This window comes from Halichoeres trimaculatus, unplaced genomic scaffold (assembly GCF_033239565.1).
Source record: "Halichoeres trimaculatus isolate MK-OKI-2021-1 unplaced genomic scaffold, fHalTri1.1 fHalTri1_scaffold_22, whole genome shotgun sequence".
Classification (NCBI taxonomy): Eukaryota; Metazoa; Chordata; class Actinopteri; order Labriformes; family Labridae; genus Halichoeres; species Halichoeres trimaculatus.
In genome coordinates, this window is record NW_027437200.1 from 23736928 (window position 1) to 23755592 (window position 18665).

Consider the following 18665-nt stretch of genomic DNA (forward strand, 5'->3'; position numbering starts at 1 on the left):
TATATTTAAAATTACATTTTATACTATAGTATACTCCTGATGGTGGGCTTACTTGAAGAAGAGTCTCAACCAGATTTAAAAGTCTCACAGGATCTTAAAAGTGAAATTTTATACTTCTCTTTTCTGTGTATTACGGTAGTGAAAAAATATTGCCCCTGTTTTTCAGTATTTACGGTTTTAGCCCATGTGTCCGGAAGTGGCTCCTCTCGCTCCGCTTCTGTTTTCTGACAGAGAAACCTCCAGAGGAGGAGAAGCTGAGGAGTTGTTCAGCTTCACCCCAGCTGGAGTGCCTCGGGGACCGGCTGAGCGACCCGGGGAACCCCGGGCCTGAACCATGGGCCTCCTGGCGAGGATCCGCAAAGAGTGGTTCATTATCGGGATCGTCCTGGTCATCTTATCCGCCAAACTGCATCCCAGCGTCGGTGTCAAAGGAGGTGAGTGGGTCGGAGTTTTGGAGAAGTGACTTTTTGTTTGGCTCTGACTCTTTCTACACTTTTCTACAGGCCTTTTAATTTACCTTTATTTATCAAAACAGCTGAAACTTCTCGAACCAGGCTTGGGTTGAGTTTTACTCTTTTGTCTTTGACATGAAGTGAACATTTTAAATTATCACGTAAAGTAAAACACAATACCTCAAATTAACCACCAAGTCTCACTGAATAATTCGGCATAAAACCAATATAACAGCTTTCCTTTTACTTTTCACAAATTTCCAACTTTTGTGTTTAATTATTCTATTTGTGCGATCTGCGACGGAGACTCGGGCTGTTGGATTGTTTTACAAAAAATGATCTAAAATGTGTAATACCCACACTGACACCTGTTATTTGGTGTTGATAATCTCAGCCGAAATGTAGCTATGATCCCAAAGTTTACTTTTATGTTATGTTAACTTGTAATTTCTTGTTTTATTTGTTAAAAATGAAGATTACTCTAAAGTTGAACATTTTCTGAACGGGGTTTCGTTTTTCCTCACAGCCGAGAGGATAACACGTAGTAGGCTTTCCTCAACAGTGGCTGCAGTGTGTGTGTGTGTGTGTGTGTGTGTGTGTGTGTGTGTGTGTGTGTGTGTGTGTGTGTGTCCTTACCTGGTACTGTAGTGACACGTTGCATTACCAGCACTAGTGTCAACACACACACACACCTCATTGTGAGTGATCAGCGCTCCCCACTGCGCATGTCCAATTACACTCTTAATTCCTCACATCCTATTTTTTATTAGCTCAGCTCAGCAGCTGAGTTTACTCAGGTGTGACCTCTTAAAAAAAGAACACCTGTGTTGAAACATCAGGGTAAACCCTCGGTGACACAGCAGGAGCTGGAGAGTGAGCTGATGTTGGTGTAATATCTGTTATCTTCACTGATAAACGGCTGTAGATGGAGGATAATCAGAGAGAGACAGGATCAGGTCACACCTTCTCATCTTATCCAGGAGATTAGATAAGCTCCTCTGCTGCTACTGTGAGCACGGTGCCTTCAGGTGCTCTGTGTAAAACCCAGCTCCATTTTTAAAGTACACAACAGATTTAGAAATAAGAATAACGATGAAACTGAAGCATCAGTGATTCTTATTTTTTATATTTGACTCATGAAAGAACGGTGCTGCATTCAGGCACTGCTTGGGAAATCCAGCTTCATATAAACAAAGGACAAATTTCTGTATCAGAATATTGATATTCATATTGTATCACATCTTTTTAAAATCATATCCTAGCGTGATGTATTGTATTCTGAAGTTACACACCCTGATGAAACTAACAGAAACATGATGAAACATATTGTGTCTATAGTCATTATATCATACCAATTTCATTCAATCTAATTGTTCCACATTTAAAGTATTATACTATAACTAGTGTAACATTAAGTTTGATAGCATAGAGTATCAATCGTAAAGTTTGGTAAAATATTGTAAGGTAAAGGATGATTACATGTATATTTGCACATAAATTATTTTCACGTCAAGTATTGTCTGGAAGGGGCGCAGATGGCCTAGCGGTCTAGGTGGCACCCCACGAGGTCCGGGTTCAAGTCTGGCATGCCGCCTGTCTCTATCCACAGGCCTATCCTCTGTAAAGAAAAGCATGAAAAGCCCCAAAAATGAATTGAAATTAAAATATCAATTAAAAAAAGTATTGTCTGGTAAATGTATTGCAACTTAAAGTATATATATATGTAAAATATCCTCATGTAAAGTAAAATCACATACAGTAACTTTAAATAAAGCATCTTAACATAAAGTATCGTCACATAAAGTATCTTTACGTAGTTACTTTAAGTTACTTTACGTAAAGTATCTTTACGTTAAGTATTGCCACATATAGTATCTTTACGTAAGGTCAAATCACATAAAGTAACTTTACGTTACGTATCTTTACATAAAGTATCGTCACATATAGTTTCTTTTCATAAAGTATTGTCACATAAAGTATCTTTACGTGAAGTATCTTTACGTAAAATCCCTTTACATAAAGTATCTTTATGTAAAGTATCATCACATATAGAATTGTCATGTAAAGTATTGTCATGCTTGGTAATGTCACATTAAGTATTGTAACACAGAATAATTCTGTAAAGTTTCAAAGTAACACAAAGTTACATAAAGTAATGTAACAAAATGTAACTTGACGTACTGTAGTGTATTGTAACATAATGCATGTTAACGTAGCAAATGGTTTGGTAACATAACACACGAATAAAAAAACAGTAACGTACTGCTCAGTGTGGTTACGCACATTTATTCATCACACAGTTATGTTATTTACAGAAGTGTTCAGAAAAGTAAAGTAACGTAAAATAACAATGTGTAAAGTAATGATTAGTAAGGTACTGGAAGGAACATTACACGAGGTAAAGGAAGGTAGCTTAATGTAAAGAAATGCGTTGTAAAGTAATGTAATCTAAATAGTGTAAAGTAACATAAAGTAATGTAACAAGTAATGTAAAGAAACATAACCCATAGTTATGTAATGTACAGTAACATTTAGTAAAGTTAGAGTGAAGTAAGCTGAAATAATTGAATGTGATGTAGCACAGTGTCTTAACCTTTTGTAATGTTTTTATTCAGTGTTATGGTAACACGTCTTGTCTTACAGTGACCTACTGTTACCTCAGGTATTATAACATGTAGTATCATATTATGAAGTTACACAACACAATGTAACAGTGTGTCATATCATATTGTACAGACCTCATTCATTTCTGTTGAACCATATCTTATGTTATCTTATCTAAACTTATTGAAATGTGCAGTAACACACTGTAACGTAACGTCACTAAACAAAAAAAAAATACAGAAACAAACCACATTAGACCCATAAAAACAAAGTTAGGTAAAGCTTCAGCAGTTACAGAGGGATTAATTATTATATCACAGAGAATTTAATATGAAACATCACTGAGTGAACAAGACAACGACCCTGAACGACCCTGATCCACAGCCTGTTCCTGCTCTGAGCAGCAGGGGGCTCTGAAAGGCTGGACCAGGTGAGCTGGATCCACAGGTGGTCTCACCTGGAAACAGGCAGAGGAAGACACAGTATTTGAATGTTTCATCTCTGGTGAACTGATCCCCCTGTGGATTATTTCTGGGGTTAATAAACTCAGAGGGTGGTGACCGTTCTTCTTCTTCTGTTCCAGGTCCGTTAAAGCCAGAGATCACCATCGCTTACATCGCCGTGTCACTCATCTTCTTCAACAGCGGCCTGTCGCTGAAAACAGAGGTGACACACTCTGCTCCTCAGCTTCCTGTGATGGAGATGAAACATGAGCCGCAGTTACAAACCTGTGTGTGTGTGTTTAATCTGTGTTATCTGTGTGTGTGTGTGCAGGAGTTAACCAGCGCACTGCTCCACGTGCGGCTCCACCTCCTGGTCCAGTCCTTCACGCTCGTCTTCGTCCCGCTCGCCGTGTGGCTGCTGCTCAAAGTGCTCACACTGACCGCCATCGACCAATGGCTGCTCAGAGGGTACAGTGTGTGTGTGTGTGTGTGTGTGTGTGTGTGTGTGTGTGTGTGTGTGTGTGTGTGTGTGTGTGTGTGTGTGTGTGTGAGTGAATGCCTGCTTTCATGTACCTGAGGGAGAGGTATGCACAGACACAAAGGGACACATTGATGGCTGCCTGTGTGTGTGTGTGTGTGTGTGTGTGTGTGTGTGTGTGTGTGTGTGTGTGTGTGTGTGTGTGTGTATGTGTGTGTGTGTGTGTGAGCTCTGGACCCTGACCTTTGGCTTCCTGAAGAGAAACGTTCCCAGCGCCACATAAAACCTTCTTCTTCGTCCTCTGCTCTTCATCCTCTTGTTGCCTAGGTTACAGACGGTGAGCTGCATGCCCCCCCCGGTCTCGTCCGCCGTCATCCTCACCAAGGCTGTCGGAGGCAACGAGGTAACACACACACACACACACACACACACACACACACACACAGAGGAAAAACACACAACATTAAGAGGGCTTCATCCTCTGAAAAGTGTGACATGACTCTGTGTGTGTGTGTGTGTGTGTGTGTGTGTGTGTGTGTGTGTGTGTGTGTGTGCAGGCTGCTGCCATCTTTAACTCAGCGTTCGGGAGCTTCCTGGTAAGATCTTCTTCTTTAACGAGTCGATCAGTGTTTGATGAAAACTTCGTCTTTAAGCTGTGATCTCGTCTCTCTGCTCTGCAGGGGATCATCGTGACTCCAGCTCTGCTGCTGCTCTTTGTAAGTCACATGACCACTAACACACACACACACACACACACACACACACACACTGTACACACGCCAAAACACTCACAAACTGTGACACACACACACACGTCTTTACTCTCTACCTGAGAAGGACACACAGTTTTGTGTGAGTTTGATAAAATGATCAGTTTCTCTTCAGTTAAAGTTAATGTTAGTTATTCTGAGGTGTAGTTCCAGCTGTGAACACTAGGGGGAGCCTCGGTTTATGGGCTGCATGAAGCTGAGGTGAAGCAACAGTTTTGAAGTTTGTTTTTCTTTTATTTGTTTACTGTTGAGGTTGTTCTCACCATTTAAAAACAAAGTCCTGATAAAAAATGAAATAAAAACACTTAAGACAGTAAAGAAAGAACAGTCTTGTTGGATTTTGGTTTTTACTTCAACAAAAACATCAAAACAGTACAGAAAAACTCTCCCAAATGTTCACCTTTTGCTTCAAATCATTTACAGGCTAAACAACAAACAATAAACACAATTTAAATAAATTCTTATCCACAAATTCAGAGCCATGTTTGTGATAATCTGATGAAATGTGTGAAAATTTCGCACTTTTTGCTCTGCTTTTGGTCTCCACCACATTCCCCAGAGTAAACACATGTATCTCAAGCTGCCAAATCATATCATCATGTGTTATTTTGAGCTGTTTGCAGCTGGAGACAGAGTGTATGTGGGTTTTTACATCGTTTTCAATGAAGTGGAGACTAAAACGGATCAAAAAGAGTAAATATTGGATTTAACTCCATCAGAGGGAGAAAAATGCGACAATCTTGACTTGTATCTCAAAAACCATTTTAAAGGTCCCATCTCCTGCAGTGTAACATGGATCATTGATGTCTTCATGAAATGGTAGTAACATGTTTTGGTCCAAAAAGCCAATAAATCAAGCACAGCAGCATTGTTTCCAGGCTCTCATAGCCCCTCTGTTCAGAACGCTCTGATTTAGTGGGCGTGGCCTTCATATGTAAATGAGCCACCGCTGATACCGCCCGCTCTTCCACGTCACTGAGAGCGGCGCCACGAGCTCCGAGTGCACAATGTTTAGAAAACAGAGAAGCTCGTTTACCGTTACATTACAGGCTAAAACAACAGGCTAACTGCAGCTAAAGTTAGCATCCTGAAGCTAACACAGAGACAGGGGGGACACTGAGGAAAAGCTCTTCCATCTGCTCCACAGCACACAGCATTTAAAATACTCACATTTCCAGGGTCCCAGGTTTGTTGGAGGATGGTTGGTAATGCGCCTGGATTCAGGACCAGTCTATTGGCTAGCCCTCTGTTGGACTGTCCAAAGTTGGAAAAGCAGTCGGCCGTGAAGTGACTAGCACACACATGCTCAGTTTTACTGAGTGTAGCTGGAACATTTCCTGATAAATGAACTCTAGACACTTAGTCTGTCTTCTTCAGAGATGGGAAGCTTGAGCATGGACCAATCAGGTCAGACTTCTTCCTGATTGGTCAAAAAGGAAATCTCTGACGTTGGCAAATCCACAAAATCCAAACAGTCGTTTTAGGTCAGGATTTTACATTCACAAGCTCTACTAAGAACAGGTTTGTCATTAAATATCACATTTTGTGGGCTGGGAGGAAAGACAAAGACCCACACATTTCACTAAAAGACTTAATAAAGTGATTTTTGCAGAATATGGGACCTTTAAAGGTGATGATGTAATGTTTTCTGCCCCCCTCCCTCAGCTCGGGTCGTCCTCCTCCGTCCCCTTCTCCTCCATCTTCTCCCAGCTCTTCATGACCGTGGTGGTTCCTCTCATCCTGGGTCAGGTACAGACGGCTCCGTGCAGGTTTCTGCTTCACACAGAAGATTACAGCGTCTAAATGTGTGTGTGTGTGTGTGTGTGTGTGTGTGTGTGTGCAGGTGTGTCGCAGCTTCCTCAGGGAGTACCTGGAGAGGAAGAAGCCTCCGTTCAGCGCCGTCAGCAGCGCCGTTCTCCTCATGATCATCTACACCACCTTCTGTGACACCTTCAGTAACCCCGACATCGAGCTGGACCCCACCAGCCTGCTGCTGGTCGTGCTCATCAGTCAGTAACACACAGCATGTGTGTGTGTGTGTGTGTGTGTGTGTGTGTGTGTGTGTGTGTATCTGAGTATTAAAGGTGTATTCTGCTGGTTTCCTGCAGTCTTCTCCCTCCAGCTGAGCTTCCTGCTGCTCACCTTTGCCTTCTCCTCCAGGTGAGTCTGTCAGTGGTGAATGAATCTGACTGGTTAGTGGTCATGTGACTCGTTGGGGTCAAAGGTCACGGGCTGAGGACAGGTTTGTGTTTGTGTCCTCAGGTCGGGCTCAGGGTTCAGCCCAGCGGACACCGTGGCCATCATGTTCTGCTCCACACACAAGTCTCTGACTCTGGGTACGAACACACACAAATACACGCACAAGGTGCATTATGGGTAATGTAGTCCCATGTGGTGGCCATGGAGAAGCCTGTGTTTGATGTTTTTTGGATGCTCCTCCTCAGGCATCCCCATGTTGAAGATCGTGTTCGCGGGCTACGAGCACCTCTCCCTGATCTCAGTCCCTCTGCTGATCTACCACCCGGCCCAGATCCTGCTGGGCTCCGTCCTCGTACCAACAATCCGGACCTGGATGACCAGCCGGCAGAAGGTGAGCCAACACTCGTTAAAGTCGTTAAAAACAGTTTTATTCTGTCTCTGTGTGTGAGCTAGCTAGAGCTTTATCGCTAAGTGAGTCGGAGGTTTGTTTGCTAACAGAATGTTAGTGATTATCTGATGTCGCCCTCTAGTGGCCACTCTCTGCGTGGCTCTCACTTTGCATTCCAACACTAACCTCTCCACCTCTTCTCCTACAGCCTAGTTTGTTGTTGAGATAGGGCCGCATTCCAACAGTTCTGCGCTGAGTGAGTAAAAAACGACTCCCGAAACAAAAACCCTAATTCACTTTAATTTACCGAGTTAATTCAAGTTAATTCTTTTTCTTTTTATAATCAAACCGTGTTTTTTTAATCTGTGGTGATGATGTGTCCAAAGAATCTCCCTCTCTCCTGAGTGCTGCAGCGCCCTCTGCTGTCAGTTCCTCTAACTCTATAACTCCTCCAGACTTAGCTGGAGGGGAGATGAAGCTGTGGTGATAATAAAACTGAAAATCCTTCAGACAGTTTTTCTGAACAGACACAAACACATCGACAGGATCATGGTTTGTTTGTTATAAACTGAAATGTTTGTGTTGATGCAGCTAAAGGTGAGTCAGTGTCCACCTGAACTCATCAGGTGTCATCAGGAAGAAAAAAACACAAATCAAATGTGATGAATACAGAAGTGATTAATGTCGGTCAGCAGACGTCATCTCTACAGACGCTGTTATGAAAATTTTTGTGATGTTTTTAAAGGAAATAAATGTAGAAAGGTTTTGTAGAATCTGAACATTTTTTAATTCAAAGGTTTTATATCAGGGGTGGCCAACCTACGGCTCACAAGCCACATTTGGCCCTTTGCCTTTCGGTGTGCGGGCCTTTGATCCATTCATAAAAATATATAAATAGTTAGTTATAAATGGATGCCAACGTTGGGGTCTGTTGGGATTGATACTTAAGTTTCAGTTTCTCTTCTCTTGTACGACTTTAAACACACCAACAGTAAATCTCGCTGTTAAAATTGGAAATGTATTGATTTTCATTTTATGTCATTTTGTTTATGTGTGAGAGGACGACCACGTGTGTAACATGGCTCACTGTCGTACCATGGTCATTTTTGTGGCTCTTGGTCTCTGATTGGTTGGCCACCCCTGTCAATGGTTTTAGGGTGAAACGTAAAAGTTTTGTTATAGAAACAGCGTTTCAGCCGACCTACAACGCAAACCTTTGAAAACGGCCTCTAGAGTGGGATGTTTCTGAAACGCTGCCGACACCTTTGACGTGTAAACAGTCCATCAGTCCCGTTGTTAGGATGGTGGTGATCTACGTATTGATCTTGTTCTGCTCAATCTGCTGAATCTGTGACTGTCTTTAACTAAATGAGCATCTGTTGCTCCACTCTTGAACTTAGCATTCACCAACACACCAGATGATCGGCCCAACTCTACTTCAGAGGAGATCCACCAAAAGCTGCTTCTGGATTAGACAGTTACAGCACCACTTACAGGCCTTGCATGCTTACTACAGCGTTTTCAGTCCCTCTGCCTTTCCGTGTAAACGCAGATTTTTTTCACTCCGTTTTCGCGTTTTTGGATAAAATGTTGTTGTGTAAATGGGGCCTTATATGATATATATGAGTGACCTGTGCAGATAAATGCAGAGGCGGAAAAACACCAAAACAAACTTGGCGACCCCTCCCTCGTTGAATGGTTGAAGGAAAAAACTGTTTCTGGGTCACAAAAAGATCCGGAGACAAAACCACAGGTGTGTAGGGAACTGGACTCTGCAGAAGTGGGCGGGGTTTCCTAATCACTCCTGTTGTTACATCACCACAGGAGACTGAAGCTTAACACACTTTGAGGCTTTTCAACCTCTCATTTCTGAGGTTTGCTCAACTGAAGGATGACTAAAGCCCCGTTTCCACCAAGTGGTTCAGTTCAGGTTGTTTCAGTTAGGGCTGGGTACCAAACTTTGAACCTGATCAGGATCTGATGATGCCACCAGTGATTGGCTGTATCGTTACACCTGGTTGCGTTTCCCAGACAGTGTTGCCAACTTAAGGCTGTGCGAACATGACGCGCAGAAATGGGTTGCGCAAGAGAGCGTGTGAGGCGTTAATGCTCTGCTGGTGTTCATTCCCTAACTGCAGGGGGCGGTGTATCACAAACGTATGTCTACCAGAGCACTAAAGAGAGAGTAGAAGAAGTTTTCCTTTTTTTTTACAACATGACGTATCGGTCCCAGAAATGTTTCTAGGTTCGTTTAATCAATTTCTCATATCTGTCAAGAGTGGCCGCAATTTCCCGCCGTGAGTGAATTATTCACCACTTGGTTATCACGATGATCTCTGCACTTTGACCACTAGGAGATCCCGTTCTTTCGCTTCTTGTCCGTGCGTCTTCGTCCGGCAGGTTAGAATTTTTTTGAGTGTGCGTGGCACAGGAGTTATCCAGGTGAAAGGGACCGAACAAGGGGGCGTGGGTATGAAAATGACATCGTTCAACCGCACTTTCCTGGAGTTTGGAGCAGCGTGGGAGCAGCGTCGTTTCTCTCTGAGGTTTTAGTTTCTTTCTCTGCTGAAGGTAAAAACTGAAAGCAATGATTTGTGTTTTGCAGGAAGTTGAGTTGAAATTGCTCCCTCATAGCTAAGAGGTACAGTTCAGACTTCAGAGGACTCTTATATAATCTTCCTCCTCCTGGTGGTGGTGGTGGTGGTGGTGGTGGGCTCTCGTCACTAAACTCTGAAGATTTACACGTGTGTAACTTCCTGTCTCTGACACTTCCCCTCTCTCTCTGTCTGTCCAGGCCGTGAAGCTGTCGGCTCTTCAGCCCATCTGACCTGAAAGAATCAGAGTTGGTGGTTTCTGCACAGGCCTCGCTCCTCCCGTCACGGATGGCGGGCTCCGGCAGGCGGTGGGATGAAGTAGTACACGCCTTATCACAACACAGACCTCAGCGTGGCGGAGGGTCGGACACCTTCCTGCTGCAAAGACAAAAACTCCATCTTTGAATCTTTTTTTTAAAGAGTTAGAGTAGAAGATCTATTTTTATATGAAGTCTAAAACGTCCTGCCGACACAGAGAGGCGTTTGGTGGAAACACCTCCGAGCAGGATCAGGGAGGGTGGAGTTACGGGGACCGTTTTTTTATTTTTCCTGCTGTTTTCTACGTTTTTCTACTCTCTTTTTCTTCGAGCTGTTACTGCCAGGAAACACGGACAGCTGTTACATTTTTGATCCTGATGGAAACAAACTGATACTGAAATTTGATACTGAATCATGTCTAAATCAACTCTACGCTGACGGTTTCAACCAGTATTTCTGTTACGTTTATGGACCATGTGTGAGAACGGTACAAAACAAGGGCATGACTTTGCTCAGGGGCACTTTGGTAGTATTTCTAATGATCACCCACTGGTGTTAACACTTAGCCTCACATGTTACATTGTTTTACTCTGAGTTACTCTGATTCACCAGCACTTTCACTTTGGGGCAATTTAAGGGCTTCGTCACACATTTATCACTTTAACATCTTGTTTTCTGAATCAAAAACTAAACAAAAGCACAAAACCAACCAATGGGAGCTCCCGTTGTGGTGGGAAGGTCAAAGTTGGTTTAGTGTCAATGTGGCGTGCCATGGGAGGTGGAAGTCTGACCTTCAGATTGGGCCGTAATGGTGCAGGGGTTAATGGACGGATGGATTTACGTCCACTGTTCGACCACTTTTAGCTCCTTTTTGGTCTCCACCACCAACACAAGGGGATAAACAGGCTCTACAGATGCTAAATGTCTGCTTGTGTTCACTCGCTAACTGTCTCTGTCCTTATGGGAATTTCATAAACGATGGGTTTCTGCTTTTCGGATTGGTGGTGGAGACCAAAACTGAGCAAAAACTGTTGGATATTAGCCGTATATACATGGGGTGGCCAGAAATGCATCTGCCAAATGGTTTCACAAATCTATAAAGCAGGTTTGACGAATATTTAACAACATAGTGAGAGTGAAGTGAGCAAAATTATCACTGATTGTTGTTTTCTTTGGGAAGAAACTGCGTTGGAAATGTTGGATCTGTTCTTTTTCTTCTTTATATTAAAAAATATATAAGAGAAAACCTGCAAAGTTTTTTTTTTCTGCTGCAACACTTTGGCCAAAACCTGAGAGAAAGATTTAATGTTTCCTGTTTTTAATCAAGATAATGTACGGCGGGTTAGCCAGCGCTGTCCGGTAGCATAACATAAATTTGAGTTGTATGTTTGTTAAACGTCTGAAGCCTTTCCGTGCTCTACAGATGACTGGAGCTGTGTTTCGTGCTTCCTCTTCACACCCCGTACATTTAATAACACATTTTGGAAGTGTTCCTCCTCCAGATTTGAAATGTTTTGTATTTTTCTATCCCATCAAACGGAAAAATGGAAACCATCCAGGAAAACGTTGGCAGCCCTTTTAGTTTCACTGACCCAACTTTTTTTTTTTTCTTGGACAGATGGCTCTTCTGTCACATCACTTTGGATGAAGTTACAACAAAATAAAACTGCGACAGCTCTGCCAACAGACCCAAGAGGCTTTGTGCCACTTCTAACACACAACCAGACCCGAGTGGTTTCAAACAACTCCCGGCTCTGCCATCCGCTAAACCTCGACTTACAGGAGCTTAAAGGAAGGAAAACATCATGTATCATACAAAAAATATGCTTTATTTTGACACAGATCATCAACATATCAATCCTTTATTTGTTTTACATGTATACATTCTGATCTATCCTCCTAGTCACTAAAAACAACCCTTAAAAAGGCGTCCGCCGAATGGCGTGTGTCGTGTTTATTAGTGTCTCTCTCAGAAAGCAGACTGCCGTCTTTGTTCTCTTAATATGCTGGATGAAGAAACGTCTAGAGGGAGAAGCATCAAGCCAAGGACATTTTCTCAAGCACAAGTGAGCCCTTTGTGCAACTCAGAAAGAAAAGAAACTGAAAGTAAGATGAGTAGATCTTCCAGCCCCTAGAGGGCACATTGCGTATCGCGCTTGAAGGTAAAAAAAAAGTCTGAAGACGAGATGTTATGATGATAATCCAGAGGATGGAGGATTGAAAGGAAAGAGTTTTATTTTCTATGTCCAGAAGTCCAGATTTTGACCCCAGGAGTTTACCCATTTAGACCAAAAGCAACAGTTACATTTACTATATATCTTTAAGGCTGGATGTGTGTAGCTCATTTCAGATGATGTCGTCATTTTCAAGATACTTAACGAATGACATTCACTGTGATTCACTGAAGGAAACATGGAGGGAGCGGAAAGTCCCAACTGTCACTCTTTCCCTTCCCTTTGGCCCTCTGTTTTGAGGACCAAGGGCCCCTAGGAGGCGACAACCCACCCCTAAGAAACGAGACACCACTCCATTCCTGCTACGCCATCACCCCTAGTCGCCCCCTGATTGTGTCGTAGGCAGAGCGTAAGTTACAGTATTCAGTAGCTATATTATGTAGCTTAGCTTATCATCGCTTGTGTAGCTAATGCAGCTTAGCTGAAAATGCAGTTCATTGTAGTGAAGTCTGTTTGCTGTGAACGTGTCACCCTGGTCTGACATCGTGTAGCTATAATTAGCTGTAGCAGTAGCTATTAGCTAGATTGTTATAACGAGAGATTTCAAAAACAACCATCACTTCAAAACATGGATGATTTTTACGTTGAATAGTAAAAAATTGGATATCTGATCAAAAAATATCAATATCTTGGGAAATTTGTTGTAGAATTGGGATTGGCCAGTGTATGACCTACACATCCCATCCGATCTTGAAGGTATACTTGAGTAAATGTTGCATCTGGCCAAAACAAGTCAAAGACTTATGAAGGGACCAAGTTACACTATTATATTCAGTGTATTAGTTTAATTAAATATTAGCCACCATCCTCTGAGGACTATGAGTTATCTCAGCCAACACTTCATCAAATCTTACCTCGAACTCTGGCGCCACAATCAGAAATAAACACATCATACTTTGGACCATGACTGCAAATGGACTTCCAATAAAGCCATTAGTATTTCGAACAACTGCAAAACAAATATGTAACATGAATCTTGTTGAACCAGCAGTGAAAGTCATGATTTGGGAAACCAGGAAGCAAACTCTTCTTGGAGGGAAATTGGCAAAGAGTTAAGCTGACGAATGGTAGAGTTAACCCACACTTGGCATCCAGCCCAACATGATCATTTCTGTCTTTGGCTCCAAACTCATGCTTTGGTCTCCGACCATAGACGTACTTCAGTCCCCAGGTGATGACAGTATATCGTACTCAGCCAGGAGAACAAAACTGTTGTCTCTGATCCTCCGGACTCGGACCAAATCCCCACACTCCTGGACATGGATCAACCCTCTCTCCCCTCTGCCGTACTCCCTCTCCCTATCGTTCAGAGTCACCTCCGTGCGTTTCCCACAGGCTTGACGGTACATGTACCTCACCCCGACCACCAGGACCATCCCTAAGCTGGCTGAGCAGCCCAAAAGCATTCCCAGCTCCCAGGAGCTGTGTCTGGGGATGATGTCTGGATACTTCCCTTCCTTACCTGGAGTTAAAGACGGACTGGAGGGATGGTTTGGTTCAGGGTTAGAGTTGGGGACTTTAGGTTTTAACTTTGGTCTGATGTTTGTATCAAGGTTTGGGTGAGGTTCAGGGTTCTGGTGAACCACCGTTCTTGGTGAGGGCTCAGGATCAGAGGATGTGATGTGGTTCTGGATTAGCAGTTTCTGACCAGGAGTTAGTTGCTGTCGTGAGGAGGTGGTTGCAGTCGTGTTGTAGGGTGAGCGACGGGGGGCTGGAGAAGGTTCTGGATGAGGGGAGGTTGACTGGAAAGAGTTGTAAGAAGAAGAGGAGGGACCAGGTGAAGAAGAAGAGACGGCTGAAAAGGAAGGAGGAGAAGTGGGTGGAGAAGACAATGCATCAGTGAAAGAAGAAGAAGAAGAAGAAGAAGAAACATCAGAGGTTAAGGAAGATATGGCAGAAGTAGTCAAAGGGGCTGAGGTTGACGTGAAGTGGGAGGAGTTTGAGGAAGGTATGGTAGATGATGTTAAGGTGTTCAGCCCATAGGAAGGTGGGGAAGGCTGGACCGAAGGAAGATTAGGAGGAGTGGGCATCGGAGAAGCAGAGGGTAAAGCAGAAAGAGCTGGAACTGTCTTGAAACGGTTTGTCATGGTGGATGGGTTGGGCGAAGGAGACGATGTTTGTGTGGAAAAAGTTTGGGTTGAAGGTGTCTTTGGGTAGGGAGGAGTGGTGGAACTGGTGTGGACAAGAGAAGAGCTGGTCACGGCGTGGGTAGAAACTGGGACAGATGAAGGACTGGAGGTGGGCATTGAGGCAAAGATCGGATTCACTGTGTTGATTTTTGCTCCAGACTGAAGGTGTTTGAACTGTTTTTCTGTACCCATTGTGAAGGTTGGGTTAAACGTTGACATAGAGGTTGGAGGGTTGATGGTTCGAAGCGTTGTCAGGGACTGAATTGTTGTCAACCCATTCGAGTACACCTTTGGTGCACCAGTGAGGGAATGCGGCTTGAACCATGATGTCCCTGAGGTACTCGAAACCTTCATTGGTGGGTCGGTTTGTGTCTGGTCTTGCTGAAAGGAATCATCTTCACTCTTGGTTGTAGTTGGAATTGTTTGGGACAGAGCTTGCAGGAAGCTGGTCAAGGGTTTTGGTTTATGAGTGATGCCATGTGGTAGACGTTCTGTTGGACCACCTTCCAGCTGAGTTTGGGGTAAGCTAGTAGTGTTCTGGTATTCTTCAGTACTCAAATGTTGGTCTGGAAGGAGCTTGAGGGATGCAGTTGAGTTTGACTGGAGGGTAGGGGACTCTGATGGGACAACAAGTTTTGATAAAGAAGTTTGGGTCTTGGGGAAGGTCATCTTTGATGATGCCTGTGTGGTGGAAAGGGTTGAACTGGTTCCACTTTGGGATCCAAGATGCGGTCTGGTTGTAGATGTCTCAGAAACAGGTGGAAGTATTGGATTACTTGTGTCAGACGTATTTCTTTCTGTATCCCCATCCTGTGCCAGGGGGCTGAGGGAAGCATTCAGAAAAAGACTGTTTGAGTTATTTCCTGTGATGTTGGGCAAAAGAGTGGTAAACCCTTCCATTGCTTTACCATCCTCTGAGGATAAAGATGTAGGAGGAAGGGAATCAGACGAGGCAAGAGTCTGGGTGACAGGACTTCCTGTCTCAGTGCCTGTCTCTTCAGTCACACTTGAGGGTGATCCTGATGTAGAAGTTTCACTTTCTAAATTTGGAGGGGATCCTGAGCCTAACAGGGCACTCCCTTCGTCAACACGGGGAACTCCAAGCGTTCCCAAAGTTGTAGAAAAGTTCATCACTAAGGCTGGAATAGTAGACTTTATTGTTGTTGTAGAAGGCCCTTTGGTAACATCAGGACTTCTTGACTCCTCGGTAACACCTGAGAAGAATCCTGAAGTGTCCGTGCTTTTGCTCAGACTTTGAAGGAATTCCAAGGTTTGATTTACTTTCTTCTCGTTGCCTTCCTGATTTGTGAGATGTTCAACTTCAAGATGTGTCAAAGTTGCAGAACTTTCTCTGTCTAAAACTGGATGAGTGACTTCTGTAAGCTGCGCCCCTGTTGTAAATCTTTGGGTGCCATCCACTCCTCTTGAAGATGCTGAGGTCAAAGGGTCGTTCCTTTCCGTGATGTTCTCATTCTCCACTTGGTCCATCAAGTGGAGTGTCTTGTTGAGAACTCTTGGAGTAACCTGTCTCTCTAAGACTGGATGAGTCACTTCTGTTGATGTTTCTTGAGATTTCTCGATGGGTCGTCCACTGCTTGTTGTTGTAAGGGGTCTGAGGGTGGTAGAAGCACTGGTTGTTTCACCTTTTTGGTTTAGTGTTCGAATGCCTTGGGCAACTGTGGGACGACAAGGTGAGACAAAAGATACTTGTTTTGTAGAAGAATGGGTACAAGCCATTTTTTTGTAGGATATTCAACATAACACAAGTTTTATACCTGGTGGGTCAGTTACTTCATCCACCTGAAGAAAACCTGAGCTCCCTCCATCCATCCCGGTGTTGTTACTTCCACTCCAATAACTACGACTCCCATCACGCACCACAGGAGACTCAATTCCTGCCCAGTGTACGAAGTAAGACTGCACCACAGTGACGCTGGAACGACAGTAACAAAGCTTTGTAAGACAGTGCTCATGGACTGGAAAAGAGGAAACCAAGGGAATCCCAGAACCGTACTCACTAGAACTTGACGTCGCCCATGGGAACATCAGGAGCCTTCCAAACAAACGACAGGTTTCTCTTCAGCTGTTTGTCCGAGTGTGTGAGGGTGTCGCCAGCCGTGAAACAGCGTAGGATGTGTGTCCCAGGAGGAGTAAGGACCCAGGAACCACCCACCAGCACCGGACCAAGACTGGTGGACCTTACCCCAGTCTTTGCCCCTGTCCTAGTACCCTCGACACTGCGAGCCTGGAGCAGGAAACCCATAAAGTCCCGGGAGCTTCTAACAGTTACTGAGGACACAGGTACGTAGATCAGTCGTCACTGAGTTCTTATCGGTACAGTTCTTACGGTGATGTTTGGTTCCTACCTGTGACTAACTGTCCGGGCAGGTAAGAGGAGGCCGATGTCCGCAGGGTGACGTGGCTCTGCTCTGGGTCCTGGGGTTGAGCGCGGATGTGACCAGGAGTCATTTCCTGACAGGAGGATTTACTGGCACCACGTGAGAATGCCAACGTTGGTGGAGCCAAGGAGAATAAGATCACGCCCACTCCAAACCAGCAGGGGGCAAACTGCATCTCTAAACACGACGACAACAAAAACAGGGACTTAAACAAACAAATGAGGCTTAAAGAAATCATTGAATGTGACATGCTCATTTCCTTAAAGAATAAAAGATACGACTCCAAAAGTTGAATACACAAGTAACAGAAGAAGGAGAAAACTTGTTGCTACTAAACCTAGAGTTCAGGGGTACAGTGACACCTCTGGTCACCTCCGGTACAACAACCTGCCAGAGAAGTGAAACTCTGTCTGTTTCCTCTTATTCTTTAGCTTTTTTCTTTCTTTCCATTTCCTATTCCTCCTTTATTCTACATTCTTTCTCTCCCTTTCTTATCCTTTCTTCATTTTTCTTTCTTTTTTAATTTCTCTTTTTCTAATTCTTCTTTTTGTCTTTGTCATTTTATCTATACCTTTATCTTTCGGTCTGGTTTTCTCTTTCGGCTGAGCTTCTTTCTTTCTTGCTTTCTTTCATATTTCTTTACCTCCTTCCTTCCTTCCTTCCTTCTTTTGACTATTTGTTTCTTTCTTTTTTCAGTTTCTCCAATTGTCCTAAGTTTCTTCTTTCTTTTCTTGGTTTTCTCTTATTTCTTGTTTCTTTACTTATGTTTCCTCCTTGTCGCTGTCTCACTGACTAATTTCAATTTCATTTTTTCCTTCTCTCCTTATTTCTTTTTCTCACTTTCCTTCCTTCTGTTTTTTTTTTCTTTTTTGTCTCATGTCTACTTTCTTAAACCTTTTCCTTTCTTTCTTATTTTTTTTCTTTGTATTTTATTTCTTTTTATCTACTTTTCTATCTTTTCTTTCTTTAGATTTTCTTCCCCATTCTGTTCTTTTCTCTCATTCCTTTTGAAACTGAATAAAAACTAATGTGAAATGTATAAAATCCAAAGGCATTCAAATATCATGTCGTGAGTTTTTCTAGTTGAAGTGTTTTTTGTTTATAATCGTCACATCTTTAAAAAAAAAATGACAGCTCACTTTTATGATGAAGCAGGTTTGTTTTAAGTAGTTTAGGACTCAGGGAGAATCAGACTCTGTGTCACGTGTTTCAGTTTAACGCTCTGCTGTTTTTATATCAGAGTTATCGTCAATGCCTCATGTGAGATTAGCTGATCTTTAGCTTCAGACTCTGATATGAAACCAAACTTTTTGTTTAAGACAGAAACAACAACATGTAAAAAGTAATAACTTTGATTAGAATAATAATGAATTTGATTATTATAGTATTTAATTTTACTGTCAGCTGTCATTAGATTCAATAACCTCTCATTGATCCAGTATTAATTCATCTCTCATGTCAGATTGATCAACTTTAACTTTTTCTAGTCTTAAGTTTTTCTTTTAACCCTTTTGCTGATTTTCCTTTGTTTTTGTTTTTATCTGAACGAGACTGAACATTTTATGATCCTGTAAAAAAGCTGAACGATCAATGAATGAATGAATAGATGAATGAATAAGAGCTGCATCACTGACAGGAAGTGTCACACAGAATGAATTTCACTTACCTGTAGCAGTAACCTTTGAAAATCTTTCCAACTTGATGCTTTTTTTTTTTA

At 42.9% G+C, this 18665-nt stretch overlaps 2 protein-coding genes across 3 annotated transcripts; one reads left to right on the forward strand and one right to left on the reverse strand.

Moving 5' to 3' along the window:
• Window positions 1-23: 23 nt before the first annotated feature.
• Window positions 24-11541, forward strand: slc10a7 (solute carrier family 10 member 7). Of its 2 annotated transcripts, XM_074699256.1 has the most exons (13): window positions 24-434; window positions 3640-3722; window positions 3831-3967; window positions 4305-4380; window positions 4535-4573; window positions 4658-4693; window positions 6413-6496; window positions 6591-6756; window positions 6856-6907; window positions 7010-7083; window positions 7192-7337; window positions 9940-9975; window positions 10129-11541. In XM_074699256.1, the coding sequence occupies exons 1-12, from the start codon at window positions 335-337 to the stop codon at window positions 9970-9972; spliced, it is 1026 nt and encodes a 341-aa protein (XP_074555357.1). In that variant the 5' UTR covers window positions 24-334; the 3' UTR covers window positions 9973-9975; window positions 10129-11541. The 2 variants fall into 2 exon arrangements, with proteins under 2 accessions (XP_074555357.1, XP_074555356.1); XM_074699255.1 differs by lacking the exon at window positions 9940-9975 and having other exon boundaries at window positions 25-434; window positions 10129-11540.
• Window positions 11542-13576: 2035 nt separating this feature from the next.
• Window positions 13577-17123, reverse strand: reeld1 (reeler domain containing 1). The gene is made up of 4 exons (XM_074699207.1): window positions 16916-17123; window positions 16568-16838; window positions 16325-16482; window positions 13577-16225 (listed from the first exon to the last, which is right to left on the reverse strand). The coding sequence occupies exons 1-4, from the start codon at window positions 17121-17123 to the stop codon at window positions 13581-13583; spliced, it is 3282 nt and encodes a 1093-aa protein (XP_074555308.1). The 3' UTR covers window positions 13577-13580.
• Window positions 17124-18665: the final 1542 nt, after the last annotated feature.